Source organism: Calidris pugnax, unplaced genomic scaffold, assembly GCF_001431845.1.
Source record: "Calidris pugnax isolate Ruff unplaced genomic scaffold, ASM143184v1 scaffold135, whole genome shotgun sequence".
In the NCBI taxonomy this organism is placed as follows: domain Eukaryota; kingdom Metazoa; phylum Chordata; class Aves; order Charadriiformes; family Scolopacidae; genus Calidris; species Calidris pugnax.
Window position 1 is genome coordinate 118,568 of NW_015090961.1, and position 15,794 is coordinate 134,361.

Sequence of the window (15,794 nt, forward strand, 5' to 3'; positions counted from 1 at the left end):
AGGATTTCGGGCCAAAAACAGAGCGAGAAGGTGCAAATTCCTTCCCCAGTCCAACAGCTCTGACTACACTTCAGCTGAGCGAAGCACCCCAGGAATGCTGGGTCAGAGGGAGAGAGGGTTCACCCCACTTGTCCCCAACCCAAGTGTTTGTCATGGCCACCCCAATTCCAGAGGTCCCTTGGCTGTGCCACCTCAAGGCTCTACACGGCCACCATCCAAATGGGAAACAGCCCAGTGTAAAGAGAAAAGGGTGTCGCTGAAGTGCTGCTGAGCAGGGACTGCAGGGGGACAAGGTGGGTGCCTGGGGCACACCAGGGTGCTCGGGGCGAGGAAGAGGAAGCAGGACAAGGGACAGGATGGGGGGGGGGGCACCCAAGCTCACCCTTTCCCAGGCTGGGACGGGCGCAGGGCCGGTGGCCATCCCTCCCCAGAGCCCTCCCCGCCCCACCGCACCGGCCCTGCTTTCCATCATCCCTCAATTACACGCTGTTTGCTCTTGTCGACAGCACATTTACTTGCACTTGTCAAGCACGTTGTCAATAGTGAGAGAAACGGCCCTGCCCTTCCTGACCAGAGGAGGAACGGCCAGGAAGGGGCCACTCGGTCCCTCCCAGCCACACGCTCGCCGCAGGCTCATTCCCAGCACCGGAGCCAGCGCTGCCAGGATTGGTCCGTCCCTGCTCGCACCGTCAGCGGCCACGGGGGAGAGATTGGTGGCCAAGGCTTTGAAAAGTGCTGAGGATCCACCACCTCCCACGGGAAACAAGTCCTGGACTCCCAACGGCCCAAAGTCCACACCACCAAGTGTCCGTAATTATTTAGCTTAAGGACAATCTACATCTTTCAGATAGAGCCAGCCATCATCTCCGAGGTAATCTCAGGTCACGGAGCCAGAAGGAAGAGCATTCAGCCGTTCTGAGTGTGGAAGACACAAAGAAACAAGCAGTGAGAATCAGAGGGTCGTAGCAGGTCCCTTACAAGCAGCGTGTCGTGCCACCAATCTTTTCCTGGGCAGCCAAGCAGCTGGAGCAGCTCCAGCCCCTGGCACCTCGTCCTTGCCCCCTGCTCTGCAGTTTCCCATCTCTAATGCCATTTGTGGTGGGGCTGGGCTGGGAACAGGACGATGCAAGGTCAGGAACAGCACCGTGCTCTGCGGGGATGGTCATTATCGGGCCGAAGGAGGCAGACTCACTAACTCGATTAGTTCATAAAGCTGCTCCTGCTCTAATCGCATTGCCGCTGCTGTGGTTCCTCACCAGACCCAGCCCACCTCCAGGCTCCACGCCTCCCCGTTTGGGGACGTTTGTCGCCAAGCCAGGTCACCCTGGTGATGTGTTTTACAGATCCTTGCTCAGCACAGCCAAGGGGCAGGGAGCAGCCTCCCAGGGTAGACCCGGACCTGAGGATGGGAGGTGGGAAGGCTCTGCAGATGGAGAAAATACCCACAGAGCAGCTCCTGTGACCCACTGCAGCAGCAGGACGGGTTCATCACTTGGTGACATTCAGCCAAGTCTTATAGTGGCAGCAGAGAAGCCACCGGGGCCCCACTTCTACCATTCCTCCTGGACACCAGGGCTGGAGAGCCACACCACACCAACAGCCACGGCTGTCCCCAGAGCTCCTCCTGCACGGACTCTGTCAGGAAAAGCCCACTGGGAGCACGGGAGGGAGCATCACAGCTGTATCCCTCATGACTTTCTCTTCCTGCATCTCCACAAGTGGACGCTACATACACCACACGCTGGTGTCTCCCAGAAACAAGCAGCTTTGCTCTAAAGCCAGCTGCTCTGAAAGTACCAGCCCCACCAACACAGACCCCACACAGGGTGCATCCTCCAGGCTGGACACCATCCTCCCAGGAGATGTTCCCAGAGGTGGTGACAGCTCTTCAGAGCTATCTCACTGAGCCAGAAGGACCTTCCTGCCCTTCGTGCTGCCCCACCTGGGCACGGAAAAACAAGAGGTGCCATCCCTAAGCCCAGAATTGATCTGATTTCCCACAGAAGTTGGCACCATCCAACCTTTCTCCACCAGTTTGGCCAGTGCAGCCCCTCCTTTCCAGGTGTGCCTGTCCTGCTGGGGATCCTCTGCCCCATTGCCACTGTCTGGCTGGGAAGGACTCAGGGACAGCATTAACAGCACCATTAAATGTTGAAGGGAGAGTGGTTCCCAGCTCTCCCACTGGCGCTGCGGAGTCACTCTCTGCTCAGACAGTGTCCCTTTCTCCGGCTCCAGGGCACAGCTGGCACATCTCTGCCTGGCACCAAGGATGCCCTTCGCTCCTGTCACACTCCCCCTCGGCTGGGCTCCAGCTGCAGCAGGATGAGCTGCCTCTCACCGAGCTGGAGCAGTTTTGAAGGCTCTGCAAACCAGATTCCCCTTTGGAGCAGAAATCAGCCGTGCCGAGGCTGGTATTTCCAGCTTAATTTGTCTATTTGCACAAGCACAGACACCGTTCTGCTTCTTTAAATAGCCCCAGGATCAAATGACTTGTAACCAACCAGCAAAGCTAATGGATCACTTCTCCCTTGCAAAAAACGACCGATTTTCCCAGCTCCTGCCTCCCGCTGCCCCGGCATCCCCGGATGCCTGCCCCGACACACCAGCTGCGCTGCAGAGGGTGACAGCAGCCCCAGCTGCAGTTCCCCCGGGTCGGGCTTCAGCCCCACACTGAGCTCACACACCCCCCACGCACCCTCACCTCTCCCCCCGAGAGCTGCAGCCCCACATGGGGTTGCTCATCCTTCCCCACGCTGGTCCTTCCTTCCCCACGCTGGTCCTTCTCACGTTTCAGGATCAAGTTTGCTTTAAAATTGCACCCTAGGCAGTTTATACCTTGCTGGGATGAGGAAACGGTGCTACGAACTCAGTAGCTCATATGAGTGCCTGGTGGTTGGTTCCTTTTCTCCCTCCTGGCCCCATATCCCACCAGTGGGATTTCCATCAACTTTGGCAAGACGAGACAAAATCCCCTTGTCACAGCTTTGGAGGGCCCTCGCTGGATCTCCACTGCACCCAAGGAGCACCTTTTTGGCTACTGAGGCACAGAAAAGCCTTAGAAAACTTTGTCTTGTCTTCTAGAGCACTTTTTTCACCATTTTCCTTTCATATCATGGGGAGCAGACACTCTCCAGGGCTTTGCTCTGAGCCACAGGGCTTGTAAATCTCAGGGAGAGCCAAAATCCCACACCCTGCCACGAACACAGAGTGTGGGGTGGGGAGGGCAAACAGCAATATCCCCCCCAAAATCCCATCAGTCCAAGATCACACAATGGAGAGCCATCAAGATCCACCCCCCTACCCCCCCCCGCCACCTTTTAGGATGTGAGATGCTCAGATTTGAAGATGTCCCTGCACAGCTTCATCCCAGAGGATGCTCCGGCCCAGGGGTGGATCCCCCCAAGCCCAGAGCAGAGCCCCAACAGCCCCATCACAGGCCCCACACACACCAAGCCACCCAGGACCCCCTGCCCGGCCACGGTGTCGTGCCAGAAAGACCCATGGCAGGAACACAAGTGACGTGGCAGGTTCTTGTCACCTCATGGACTCAGCTGCCCCAGGCTGTTTGCGTTTCCAGAGGGCTGGTTGGTAACTGGGTTCTCAGGCTTTGTGTGTTGTTGCTATTTTAGTACGTCTGAAACGTGCAGGAAAAGGAATCTGGAGGCTCTGGCTCCTGCCGAGATGTTTGTGCTGACCCAGTTTGGGACACTGCGCAGCAAAAGCCACCTCCCTCTGCCTCCAGGTCCGCCTGCTCCTGCTTTTGTCCCCTCGGAGGGTGAGAGTCTCCTCTTCCAGCCAGACCAGACCAGGGACCAAGGCCATATCCACACATTGACGTGGGGCAGGAGCTGCTCCACCACCACGCACCAGCCAAAGGGAGATATCCAGGTGGTTCTACCCCCAAGACCCCACTGTGACTCACTTAAAGCTCTTTACATGCTCAGCACCGTGTTTCTCTCGTCCTGGAGCTGCGGGTCACCCTCCAATGGCCTCAGCCCCAAGGAGGACAAGGTGATTCCAGCAGGGATTGCCACTGTCCCACACACTCCCTGGTGGCAGCCCCAGCCTGAAGCCAGGCAGGCAGGAGGTGGTGGCCACATCCTTGCAGGGCAGGACTGCCCAACAGGGCTTCAGACCCGCTCCACGCTCACGTTTCTCCTGCCAGCGCTGCCGAAACTACGCTCTGGGTCCAGGCTGATGCTCCTCAGCATGGGAAAAGTGCCGGCTCTGCCTGGCTGGGTATGAAGAACAGCCCTCATCAAGTGACCTCCCTGTGCCTGGAGACCATCTGGGGGGTCCGGATCCAACGCCCGAGCCCCCTCCGAGCGCACGGAAGGAGCGATTCTCCGCGGTGCTGCTCCCATGACCCTGGGCTTTCCATCAGGACCCAGAGATCAGGGCTTGAACCTCTCCCTCCGCACCCAGCCCTGCCCCAGAGCCCCGGGGGAGGGGGGACGCCGGGCTTCATGGCCTCAGCTGGGCAAATACAGATGCCGGGAGGCGGCAGAAGCAGCCGGCTGGCCGGAGGCTGCCTCGGCAGGGATGCAAATGCAATAATCACGGTTTCCCCGAGCCAGGGCAGGGAGCTGCAGACGCAGCAGCAGCACCCGAATACAAACTCCCTCCTCACCTGGTGAAAAAACCCAGCTCTCCCGGCAGGAGCATCACCGGATGCTCCGAGTGGGGTTCTCCAGCTCCTGATGGGTCCCTTACCTTGTTCTCCGTAGGAGCCGACGCTGGATGTTGCTGCTTGGTGATGTTCTCAGCCAGACACCAGCAGATCCTCTTCTTCTGCTCCTGGGAGTAAGCCTCCAAACTTAATAAGCACTCCGACTTCTGACGTAAAGGAAACACAGACAGAGAGAAGGTCATTAGCCGCGTGTCGCAGGCCCCGGCTTTGTTTGCAAACTACTTGCTTCCAACACGTCGTGTGGGATGGATGGAAGGACAAGGGGAGAGCTCGTGTCCTGCGCCCCGGGCACGAGAGAGCAAAATCAAGGGGAAATCAGCTTCACGGGGGCATCGCCTGCAGCAGGAGGGTGAAAGGCTGCTGGGGTGCAGAGCAGCAGGATTCTGCTTTGGTAAGCAGGAGCAGAGCCCTAAGGCACGGGTAAGGCACGGGTAAGGCAGGGGCAGAGCACCAGCAGTTCTGCACCCTCTGCCACCACAGTGGAAATGCGTCTATTGAGCTAATTTAGAGGATGGGAATCGCTCTTTCCTCTATGCAAACGTTAATGAGGCACCGTAGCGTGAAGTGATGAAGACAAGCGCCTTCAGGCTGGAGGGGGGAAGGCAGACCCAGTAGAAGCTCCTGCTCTGCTCCTCACAGACACCATCAGGGGCTGTTCTAAGGATGATGCTCCAGCTCCGGTCACGCACAGTCTGTGAGCGACGTGGAGCGAGGAAGGAATTAGGAGAAACGATGGGAATTCATCGCAGCTGAGTCCATCTCCCTCCTGCTGAGCCCCCTCCCTGCACACACACGCTTTGCCAGGGACCTGCACGTCTCGGACACGTGCTCTTTGGGCCAAATCCCCCTCATTTAGTCATAGAATCATAGAATCATAGAATTTCCCAGGCCGGAAGGGACCTCCAAAGGCCATCTAGTCCGACCCCCCCGCAGTCAGCAGGGACACCCCCAACTAGACCAGGTTGCCCAGGGCCTCGTCGAGCCTCTCCTTGAATATCTCCAGGGATGGGGCCTCAACCACCTCCCTGGGCAACCTCTTCCAGTGCTCCACCACCCTCACAGTAAAGAACCCCCTCCTGATCTCCAATCTAAATCTGTTCCCCTCCAGCTTGAAGCCATTTCCCTTCGTCCTGTCACTACAGGCCTTTCTAAACAGGTTAAGAAATCTTCTGACCAAGTTCTCTCAGCAAGTGGCTCTTAAAACTGCTCATCTCTTGTGCTAAAATTAAGCATTAGTAACATTTGCTGCCCACGGGGATTTTGCAGGTTTCATTATAAGTGGGGTCTAGAAATGCTCACGGCTCAATCTTCTCCTTCCGTAGGAAAAAGGAAAAAGGAAAAAAAGGAAAAAGGAAAAAAAAGGAAAAAAGGAAAAAAGCAGAAAAAGAGAAAAAAGAAAAAGAGAAAAAAAATTAAAAGGAAAAGAGAAAAAGCTCGGCCTTAGGACAGAACTGCACAGAAAGTAAAAGAGTCTCCCACTAAAGGGCAAGCAAAAGGCCTTTCATTTCCCCCTAGGATTTCCCTCCAGAAGGGCAGGTCTCTGATAACCTGCTTGTCCCAGAAAGGTCAGAGAGAACTTGCAAGTTCCCAGCAAGAAACTTGCAGGGTTGTGACCCCAAAGACACCACACAACCAAAAGGGAAAATGCTTTTTAGTCACACCGTTTAAAACACTGCTTTCACTGGATGCTAATTTGTTCAAGTTTAATCCCAAATCCCTATTAAAGCAGTAAATAACTCAACCTCCCATGTCATCTCTAGAAAAAGAGGTCTCTAGTTCAGCCCTTTGCCCCTCCAAGGAGGCTTCCAGAAAAGAGAAGGTCTGATCTTTCTGATGTCTGGATGTCACCACATCTATTCCTACAGCAGAAACAGACAGAAGCACTGAAAACACACGTTTGGGCTCCCCAAGTGTTCTCAAAATGGGACAGAGGTTTGTGATTCCGGGACACAAGGCAGCAGGGCTCCCCCCTGCCCCCCAGACCCTGAGTTGCAGTGATGCTTGGATCATCTCCTGGAGCACTGCAGTGCTATTGCCCACCCCAGACGTCTCAGTCTCTCCCAGTCCCACACCAGTAGGTCACCAGGCTGTACCACTGCCGTACCCACTGGGGCCTAGGAATGGTTCCTGCTTTCAGAGGAGAGGAGGGCACCAACCTGCTGGGCTGGAAATAGGGGCTGGTGTCTCCCCACCTTGCACTTGGGGCCAGAAGTGGATCATAGAATCACAGAATAGTTTAGGTTGAAGGGGACCTTAAAGCTCATCCAGTTCCACTACCTTGCCCTGGGCAGGGACACCTCCCACCAGACCAGGTTGCTCCAAGCCCCCTCCAACCTGCCCTTGAACCCCTCCAGGGATGGGGCAGCCACAGCTTCTCTGGGCAACCTGGGCCAGGCTCTCACCACCTTCAGAGGGAAAAATTTCTTCCTGAGATCTCACTGAAATCTCCCCTCTTTCAGTGTCAAACCCTTCCCCCTGCCCTGGGCAGGGACACCTCCCACCAGCCCAGGTTGCTCCAAGCCCCCTCCAACCTGGCCTTGAACCCCTCCAGGGATGGGGCAGCCACAGCTTCTCTGGGCAACCTGGGCCAGGCTCTCACCACCCTCAGAGGGAAAAATTTCTTCCTGACATCTCACTGAAATCTCCCCTTTTTCAGTGTCAAACCCTTCCCTCTTGTCCTAGGGCTCCCCTCCCTGATCCAGAGTCCCTCCCCATCTCTCCTGGAGCCCCTTGGTCCTTCCTGCGCTGAGGACTCCAGAGCTGGACAAACGCCCCAGGTGGGGTCTCCCCCTGGCCCTGCTGGCCACACTGCTTTTCATAGAATCATAGAATCATTGAGGTTGGAAGAGACCCTTGGGATCATCGAGTCCAACCATCTCCCCTACTCTACAAAGTCCTCCCCTACACCATGTCCCTCAGCACTGCATCTAAACGGCCCTTAAACACAGCCAGGGATGGGGACTCCACCCCCTCCCTGGGCAGCCTGTTCCAATGCCCGACCACTCTTTCCGTGAAAAATTCCTTCCTAATGTTCAAGTTTGTTTGATGCAGCCCAGGACGTGGGGGGGCTTTCTGGGTTGCCAGCACACGTTGTTGGCTCACATTGAGCTTCTTTCAGCAGAGCCCAGAAGACACCAGCACGGACTCCAGTGCCCACACTGGTGCTGTAACTACTCCCTGCTCCCGGCCCCGCCGAGCTGCTGCGATTCCCCCGGCGTGAGGCTTAAAGCAATTCCAGGACGTCTCGTCTCCCCTCGCTCGTGCCGGATGCGCAGCTCCCCCCCCCCGCTCCGCAGCCCCTTGCTGATTCAATTACAGTCCCCATCTCTTTGATTGAATTTAGCATCAAGCGCTGCTCAGCCCGCACCGGCTGCTGAGAGCAAAGTGTCCCTCTCCCTCCCGCACAGCCTCACCAGCCGGTGACATCTCCTGGGGATATTAAAGCTGGGAGAGGGGATTGTCCTCTGGTCCCAAAAGCAGAGGAGAAAGTCAACAGCACCCCTTCCTTCCCCCAGTGTGTGTCCTGGGAGTTGGGGGCAAGGCTGAGAGGGGATAAGAACAGCCAAAATTGCATTTATCCAATCTGCACATATTTCATAGAATCACAGAATGGTTTGGGTTGGAAGGGACCTCAAAGATCATCAAGTTCCAACCCCCCTGCCCTGGGCAGGGACACCTCCCACTAGAGCAGGTTGCTCAAAGCCCCATCCAGCCTGGCCTTGAACACTTCCAGGGATGGGGCAGCCACAACTTCCCTGGGCAACCTGTTCCAGTGTCTCACCACCCTCATAGTAAAAAATTTCTTCCTGAGATCTAATCTGAACCCTCTTAAACTTCTTTTTGCGCACATCCCTGTCCTTTTCCACTCACTAGTCAGCACCTCTCTTCGTGATTTCCATGCAGTCTATACTCATAAGAACACCTCCACAGGCTACAACAGCAGAGACCTCAGTGCTTTATTCTTTCACAATGATATTCAACCTCTCCCCTATAAACTTCCTAAGGGAAGAGCTCTGTTTTCTCCCTCTTCCACCAACCTGCTCCCCCCAAATGACATGAAATTGTGTTGGGGAAGGAGCCAGCCCAACCCACAGGGGGTGAGCACCTCCCCCCCCGGGGTTGCCTCTAAAGCCCAGGCTCCTTCTCGCAAAGCCCTTTGTGATCCAACCAGAGGAGGTGATTGTCCCCCTGTACTGGGCACTGGTGAGGCCTCACCTTGAGTACTGTGTCCAGTTTTGGGCCCCCTACCATAAAAAAGACATTGAGGTGCTGGAGCGGGTCCAGAGAAGGGCAACAAAGATGGTGAGGGATCTGGAGAATAAGTCTTATGAGGAGAGGCTGAGGGAGCTGGGGGTGTTCAGTCTGGAGAAGAGGAGGCTGAGGGGAGACCTTATTGCTCTCTATAACTCCATGAAAGGAGGGTGTAGAGAGGTGGGGGTCGGTCTCTTTTCTCAAGTCACAGGCGACAGGACAAGAGGAAATGGCCTCAAGTTGCACCAGGGGAGGTTCAGGCTGGATATTAGGAAAAATTTTTTCACTGAAAGGGTTCTCAGTCATTGGAATGGGCTGCCCAGGGAGGTGGTTGAGGCCCCATCCCTGGAGGTGTTCAAAAGCCGGGTTGATGTAGTGCTGGGAGGTCTGGTTTAGTGATGATGCTCCTTGTTTGTTGTGTGGGTGTCTATTTTTGTCAGTGAGGTTGACGGTTGGACAAAATGATCTTTAAGGTCCCTTCCAACCTAGAAGATTCTGTGATTCTGTGAAGGACCAACCCTTCTATGGGATAAAGCTTTACCAGTGACACGTGTCCCCACAGCCCAGCCCCTGCTGGGGACGGAGCAGGGAGGTGAGTGAGGCCAGGGCTGCTGGGTGCCCTGCGCAGGCTCGGGGCTCACCCTGGGAACCGGCCTCCCCGCTATTGTTTTCATTCAGGGAGGCTGCTGCTGCCCCTGCCAATATTTACAGAGAGAAAACAGGGTTTAATCTCACGGTGCTGGGAAAGGAGGATGCAGATGGCGTGAAGGGGGCGTTTGCGACCAGATAAAGCCAGCGACTGAAGTGGCTGCCAGTTGCTTTCTTTCTGCCTGCCTTCGCCCTCAGCTTTTTTTGAAAAACATGTTATTGCAGGTGTTTTCGTGTCGGCCAGAGCGGGAGCCTCCGGGGCAGCACCGGACCCTGCACCAGGGCTGCTCGTGGGAGAGGGGGAGGAAAACACAGGGCATGGATCGCAGAGGAGGACTCAGCCCAGCCAACACAAGCCCCAAATGGGCCAGGGATTATCTGCAGGAAAAGGTCCCTTTGGCTCCATGGGAAAAGCTCCCCCCTGCAGATGCCCCCCCCAGCCCCACGGGGAGATGAGAGTCAAGGGGTCTGGCCAGGCAGAGCTCCTGGCTACCCCAGCAGCCACCAGCCAAAGAGGGACTCTTGGCTCTGTAGGCCATCCATCAGCCGAGGACCTCCCAGAAAATGGCACCACATGGCAGGAGGGACCCCCAGACCCCACGCTGCAGAAAGGCCCCTCTGTGCAGGACCCAGCACAGCAGCAGCTGTTTGTGGCTCTACCTGTCACTGCAAAGCAAAGAGACAAGCACAACAAGGAGCCAGACTCGGCCTGACACCTCCAAAGCCTTGGAACTCAGCCACCAGCCTGGCCTGGGGACATCCTCATCCCACTGCCACCTGCCCCAGCTCCTGCTAGCCAACGTGCTCCCGGGGGTGGCGAGGTCCTCGGGTGGACGTTCCCCCCGCAGAGCAGGGGGATGCTCTCCTGCTCCTTCCCCCAGGCCCCTCTCCTCTGCAGGGCTCATGGCAAAGCGGTTCAGGGCCAGGGCTCGCAGCCCAGCTCGGCTCTGCCCAGCCCCTGGTCTCCAACGGTCAGAGCCTTGGGCCACGGCCAAACCCAGCAGAGATCCCAGAGGGGAAGTACCTCGGAAACGGGCTCCAGACTACAATAGCTTTTACATCGCAGCGCAAACCTTCCACCAGCCAGCCCTGGGAATATCCTGTGCACAAAACACAGGCAACTGCTGGCTGGTTGTTTCATGACCCACAGAGCTAGGGCTGATGAGAAAGTTCAGCTTCTCCCGTGCTAAGCAGTACCGGGGGGGGGCACAGGGGGACTACGTCTCTTCCTGTGGTTTTTGGACTGCTGGGCACACTGGTGGTGCCCAAAAAACAAACACTGGCAATAACATCAAGGGCCCTGAGGAAAGCTGGGACGATCAGGAGGTGACAGGATCTCATGGGTGCTCAAGCAGATGATGGGTGTGGAGCACATCTTGTTTGTGGGGCACAGCAATCTCTGCAGAGAAGAAGGACTTGGCTCTAGAGATGCAGGTGAAGGAGAGCTGTGCCCATCCTTCCTTGTGACACCAAGGGCTGGCTCTTAGGAAATGGGTTTTCATTGTCCTACAGCCACCCATGGATCAGGAGAGGCACCGAGACAGCAAAGCACACCTGCTGGTTCATGGGGCAGAGCCACCAGTGGCTCCAGGTCCCCCCAGTCTAGTCAGACCCTGTTGCACTCAGATGATGCTGCTGAGGAAGGAGAGAATTAAAACTGGGGGAAAAAAAAAAATAAGAACTTCTGCTCCAAAAGGTACATTTTATGGTCATCTCAAAACTCAGATTCAGGTTGAACTGTGGAAAGATTCACAAAAGCAGGGACACAGCGTTGATGAGTTTCTCCGACTGGGGCACTTTCACTCCCTGCTCTCCCCAAAGAGACCTGAACTGGGAGCTGCCCTGTCCCCAAGCCATGGGTTATGCCAACCTGGGGATGCTGCTGCTGCTGGTGTCACCCCACATCATCTAACCCTGGTAAGTGCACTCTGGCAGAGGAGGAACTGTCTGCACCGAGCAGCAGCCTGGCCACCAGCTCCGCAGCCATCATCTTCCATGCGCAGGCTCTGGGAATACACCAGGAGAGCGCTGCCTTCAGCCAGGTGAATGTTTCAGTTACAGCTGAAATTTGGGGCACGTCAGGAGGATGCGGGGTAGGGCTGGACTTCGGGAATCCGCAGGTGGGTTCATGTCACAACATCCTTCAGAAGCATTTTTCAAGATGTTGGCAGTTGTGGGCTGAGGTTCTCTCACTGCGCCTGCGGTTCAAGCCACAGCTTGGGCTTCTTGGCATCACAGACAAAGAAATCCAGTGGCTGGGACTTGCCGTCCTTGGGATGGAGGAAAATGGAAACCTCTGTTCAGGAAAGAGTTCAGCTGTGACAGGGCAGAGGGATTCAGCGTGTGCAGGCTGAGGGTCCAGCCTCCAGGAGAGCTGGGTGACCCCAAGCACTGTGTGCAGGACACAGCCCCACATGGTGACCTTCTCCAGCATCCCAAAAATGAGCAGCTGCTTGTGGGACGTGCAGGAAGCCAAGGAAATGTCAGAAATGATTATTCACTTGGTAACATCTCCTGGTCATCCCCAGCAGAGCGGCTGGAGCAGAGGGAATCCTCCCTTCTGCTGAACAGGACTGGGAGTGGGCAGAGGAAGGCAGAGGAACACCCTTCATATTCTCCCGATGGGCTTCAAATTCGTGTGATAACACCAGGAAGAGCAGGCAGCAAGGAGCACATCCAGATTTTCTCTACTTGAAGCCCTTCTGTTTGACTGATCCCAACGCTCCCAGCCCTGTCTGTGGTCCCTGCTCCACCACTGCCCAGGGGATCTTTCACCTCGCGGCAGGACGAGAAGCCCATCTGACAAATAACACAGCCCACAGACCCGACAAACACCTCTTCTCTTCCTGTTACCAGTCAGAGGAAACTGAGCTGTAATTTCAACAGAGCACACAATCCACAGACAAACACTCATCTCCTCTACCTTCTCCCATCCTGCACGTGGCACCTGATGCAGCTGACACTTCATTTTCTCTTACCAGGAATTTAAAATACCATATCCCTCTCCCCTGCAGTGCTCTTGCATCTTCAGCCAGTGCTGCTTCGGGCTCAGAGCTGGGCACAGCTGTGGTCTCCGGGTCTCATTCACAGCCCGGAGGTTTCCTGAGCTCAAGTTTCTAAACTAGCCTTTTTTGTCATTGCATTTTGTGGGTATTTTCTTGTATTTAAGCACCAAAAGGAGGATGGAGGATTCGAAAAGGAGGGATCAAGACATCTCGCAGGCTGCTCCAGCCCTGCCAGGGAACAGAGGAACCAGGGAGGGGAAACCACAACAGCAGAGCCCAACCCAGGGCACCAAATCCTCCTTAATGCTGGGAAAAAGGAAAAGAGGAATAACTTCCTTTGCTTAATCCCCTGCCAAAACCATCCCATTTTGGTTGGAAACAAATTCAACCCAAAATGCAAGTCTTCTGGCTATAGCTTTGGGGTCAGAGAACAGAGGAATGGAAAAGTTGACTGAATCTCAAACTTTTATCATCCCTGATGCCATCTTTTGCTGCAGGAGCTCAGGGCTGCTGATTATCCTTCCCCCAACAAGCTTTTATCTGTCGCCTCTGACCCTCATGGACCTGTGGGTACGGTCCATCTTTTCTCCATGATCACATGAAAACACATCCCCAGCTTTCACCCACCTTAACAACGAACACCCGCTGCTCTGTCACTGAACTGTCCTCCTTATCATCTCCCACTTTCCCAAACGTCAGGTCATACGCACCCTTTTTCAGGCATTATTTGCTGTTTTCTACCATGTCAATGATGATCGTTCACAATTAAGCAAGAGCAAGGCTTCCCAAGCCCTCCCTGGCAGAGCAATGCTCACAGATGATGATGTTGAGGTTTCAGACCAGGGTTTTTACCTATTTATTACGCACCCCAACAATTTCCTGTCTTTCTAGGTTTTCAGGCCAAGTGTGGTGTCATCTCAAGCCAAGCGCCAGTGAGGACATCTGCTCTGGTTGTGCTCCATTTGTACTCTTTCTCTCTCTTTCATTATTAAGTCCTTTTTAAGTTCTTTACTAAACAAATTCACCTTAGCTGCTCCCTTGGTTGCATAGGTTTGATGTCACCTCCAGCCAGCCCTTTTGCTCGTTTCCCCATCACCAAACCATCTGCCAAAGTGTCCTCTAGATCTGCCAGGCCAGTGCCCAAAAAAGCTCCTCACGAACTGTTTTGATGACATGTCCAGAAGAGCTGGAATCAAAATGACCCAGGTGTATAATATCTCATGCCACAGCAAGTCCCCAAGCCTTGAAGTCCTCTGTACCATCAATAGACTGCTTTTCCAGCATTCAGATTCCCTGTATGGAGATAGGAACCTCAGTTCTCCTTACTCTTTCCCTGTGGGACAGAAATGCCACATCCCTAAGGTCATTAGATAGTCATGCTCAAGGAACAGAGAGAGCTTTAGGAAGTTAATTCTCTGGAGCAAGCTGGGACACCTCCAGTGAAGACTGGATGAAAAACAAGACCAGGCTGGATGGGGCTTGGAGAACCTGGTCTGGTGGGAGGTGTCCCTGCCCAGGGCAGGGGGGCTGGAACTCAATGATCTTTAAGGACCCTTCCAACCCAAACCATCCTGTGATTCTATGATGATTCTGTGACCACGGAGTGAAGCACATTTAGAAAAGCTACACCATTGCCCCTCGCCACAGTTGTGGTCCAGTTTAAAAAGCTTTTGTGCAAAGTAGACTCTTGCCAGCAGCTGGGACACAGCTCGGGGGTGCCCACGGGGAACCCCACGGGTGCAGGAATGTGTCCAAACAGAGCCAGGGCATGGGACGGGGGGGACGAGGGATGACAGTGGCATTTCTCTGACACTTGTCCAGAGGATCTCCTGTGCAGAGTTCGGAAGTGTGTCTCCAAAACAAGATCAATTTGCTCAGGTCCATAAGTGCGCTCATCGCAGCAGGCCAAGGGCTTGGTACCGCAGAGATTTTCTGTTGGAGCAGTTTCCCAAGAGAAACTCCAGTGTCTGCAGATGAAAACTTCCAGAGGAAAAGATCCATTTTCCTGGTGCTTTTCAAACGAAAAAAACTTACTGAGCTATTTGATATTCAGTCAAATTGGTCTGAACATGTTGGGTTCAAATCAAAAACTTCTAACAATGCAATAAAACACTGATCTGCAGTTTCCTATCAGTAGGATATTTCCGGAGCGGGGAAGGGTGTGAGTACAGTCCTGGACCACGTTCACGTCCCGGGACTGGCTCCCTCTGAGCCCATCGATTCCCACCGCACAGTAAATGTTTTCTCCTGGCAGGTTTTACACGTGTCACCCCAGGAGGTGTGTGCGTCCTGCAGGGAACGGCTTGTGGGCAGGGGGGAAACGGGGCCCAACTCCCCCCACTCGGAATCCTCTGGGGTGCAGAAACACGGGTCCACACCGGATCAGCCCAAAACTTTCGCAGGCAGGGTCTGTTCTTTCAACTTTGGGATTTAAAATATTGAAATGAAGCACATGCTCGGCCGGGTTCGCAAGTATTGCTAGTCCTTTTTCCCCTACCAGTTGGCAATTTGAAAAATTAGACAAGCTTCCAGGTACGCACAGTATTCCCTGGATCAAAAGGTACCACCTTCACTGCCCAAATCCTGGCCGTGCTGGGACTACTGCTGCTACCCCGTGACCACCACGAGGAATGAACCCACCAAGAACGTACAGCTCAGTGGAGAACCTTCCTCTGCTTCTGCATTCTTTCCAACACCAACCTATATTTTCCCTTTCCTGCCAGGAGACCACATGCCCCACCAGGATGGGGCCCCCCCGCACTCAGGACCTCCGAGTGCTGCAATTCACACACAGAGGAGCCTGTGAAACAAACACCCCTCTGCTGTCACCTACACCAGGCTAGAAAGATTCGCTATCTGAGTGTAAATAACCAGAATGCACAGGACTTAAACTCCGTGGAGTGATTTACTGATACACAATCAGACAGGATTTCACTGAATTTCACTGAATTTTAGAGTTGGAAGGGACCATAGAGATCATCTAGTCCAACTCCCCTGCTGAAGCAGGATTGCCCAGAGCTTGTCAGAGCATGTTACTCAGGAGCATCCAGGTGGGTCTTGAAAATCTCCAAGGAAGGGGACTCCACACCCTCCCTGGGCAGCCTGTTCCAGGGCTCTGCCACCCTCACCGTGAAGAAGTTTCTCCTCATATTTGAGTGGAACCTCTTATGTTCCAACTTGTGCCCGTTGCCCCTCGTCCT

At 54.7% G+C, this 15,794-nt stretch overlaps 1 protein-coding gene across 6 annotated transcripts in view; it reads right to left on the reverse strand.

Moving 5' to 3' along the window:
• RGS3 (regulator of G-protein signaling 3) overlaps positions 1-15,794 on the reverse strand; it is a 128,026-nt gene that overhangs the window by 24,194 nt on the left and 88,038 nt on the right. For all 6 annotated transcript variants that reach the window (XM_014952389.1, XM_014952387.1, XM_014952390.1 and 3 more), the window contains one exon: positions 4,714-4,836. In XM_014952389.1, the coding sequence (XP_014807875.1) occupies positions 4,714-4,836 (123 nt within the window). The remainder of the gene's footprint in view (positions 1-4,713; positions 4,837-15,794) is intronic.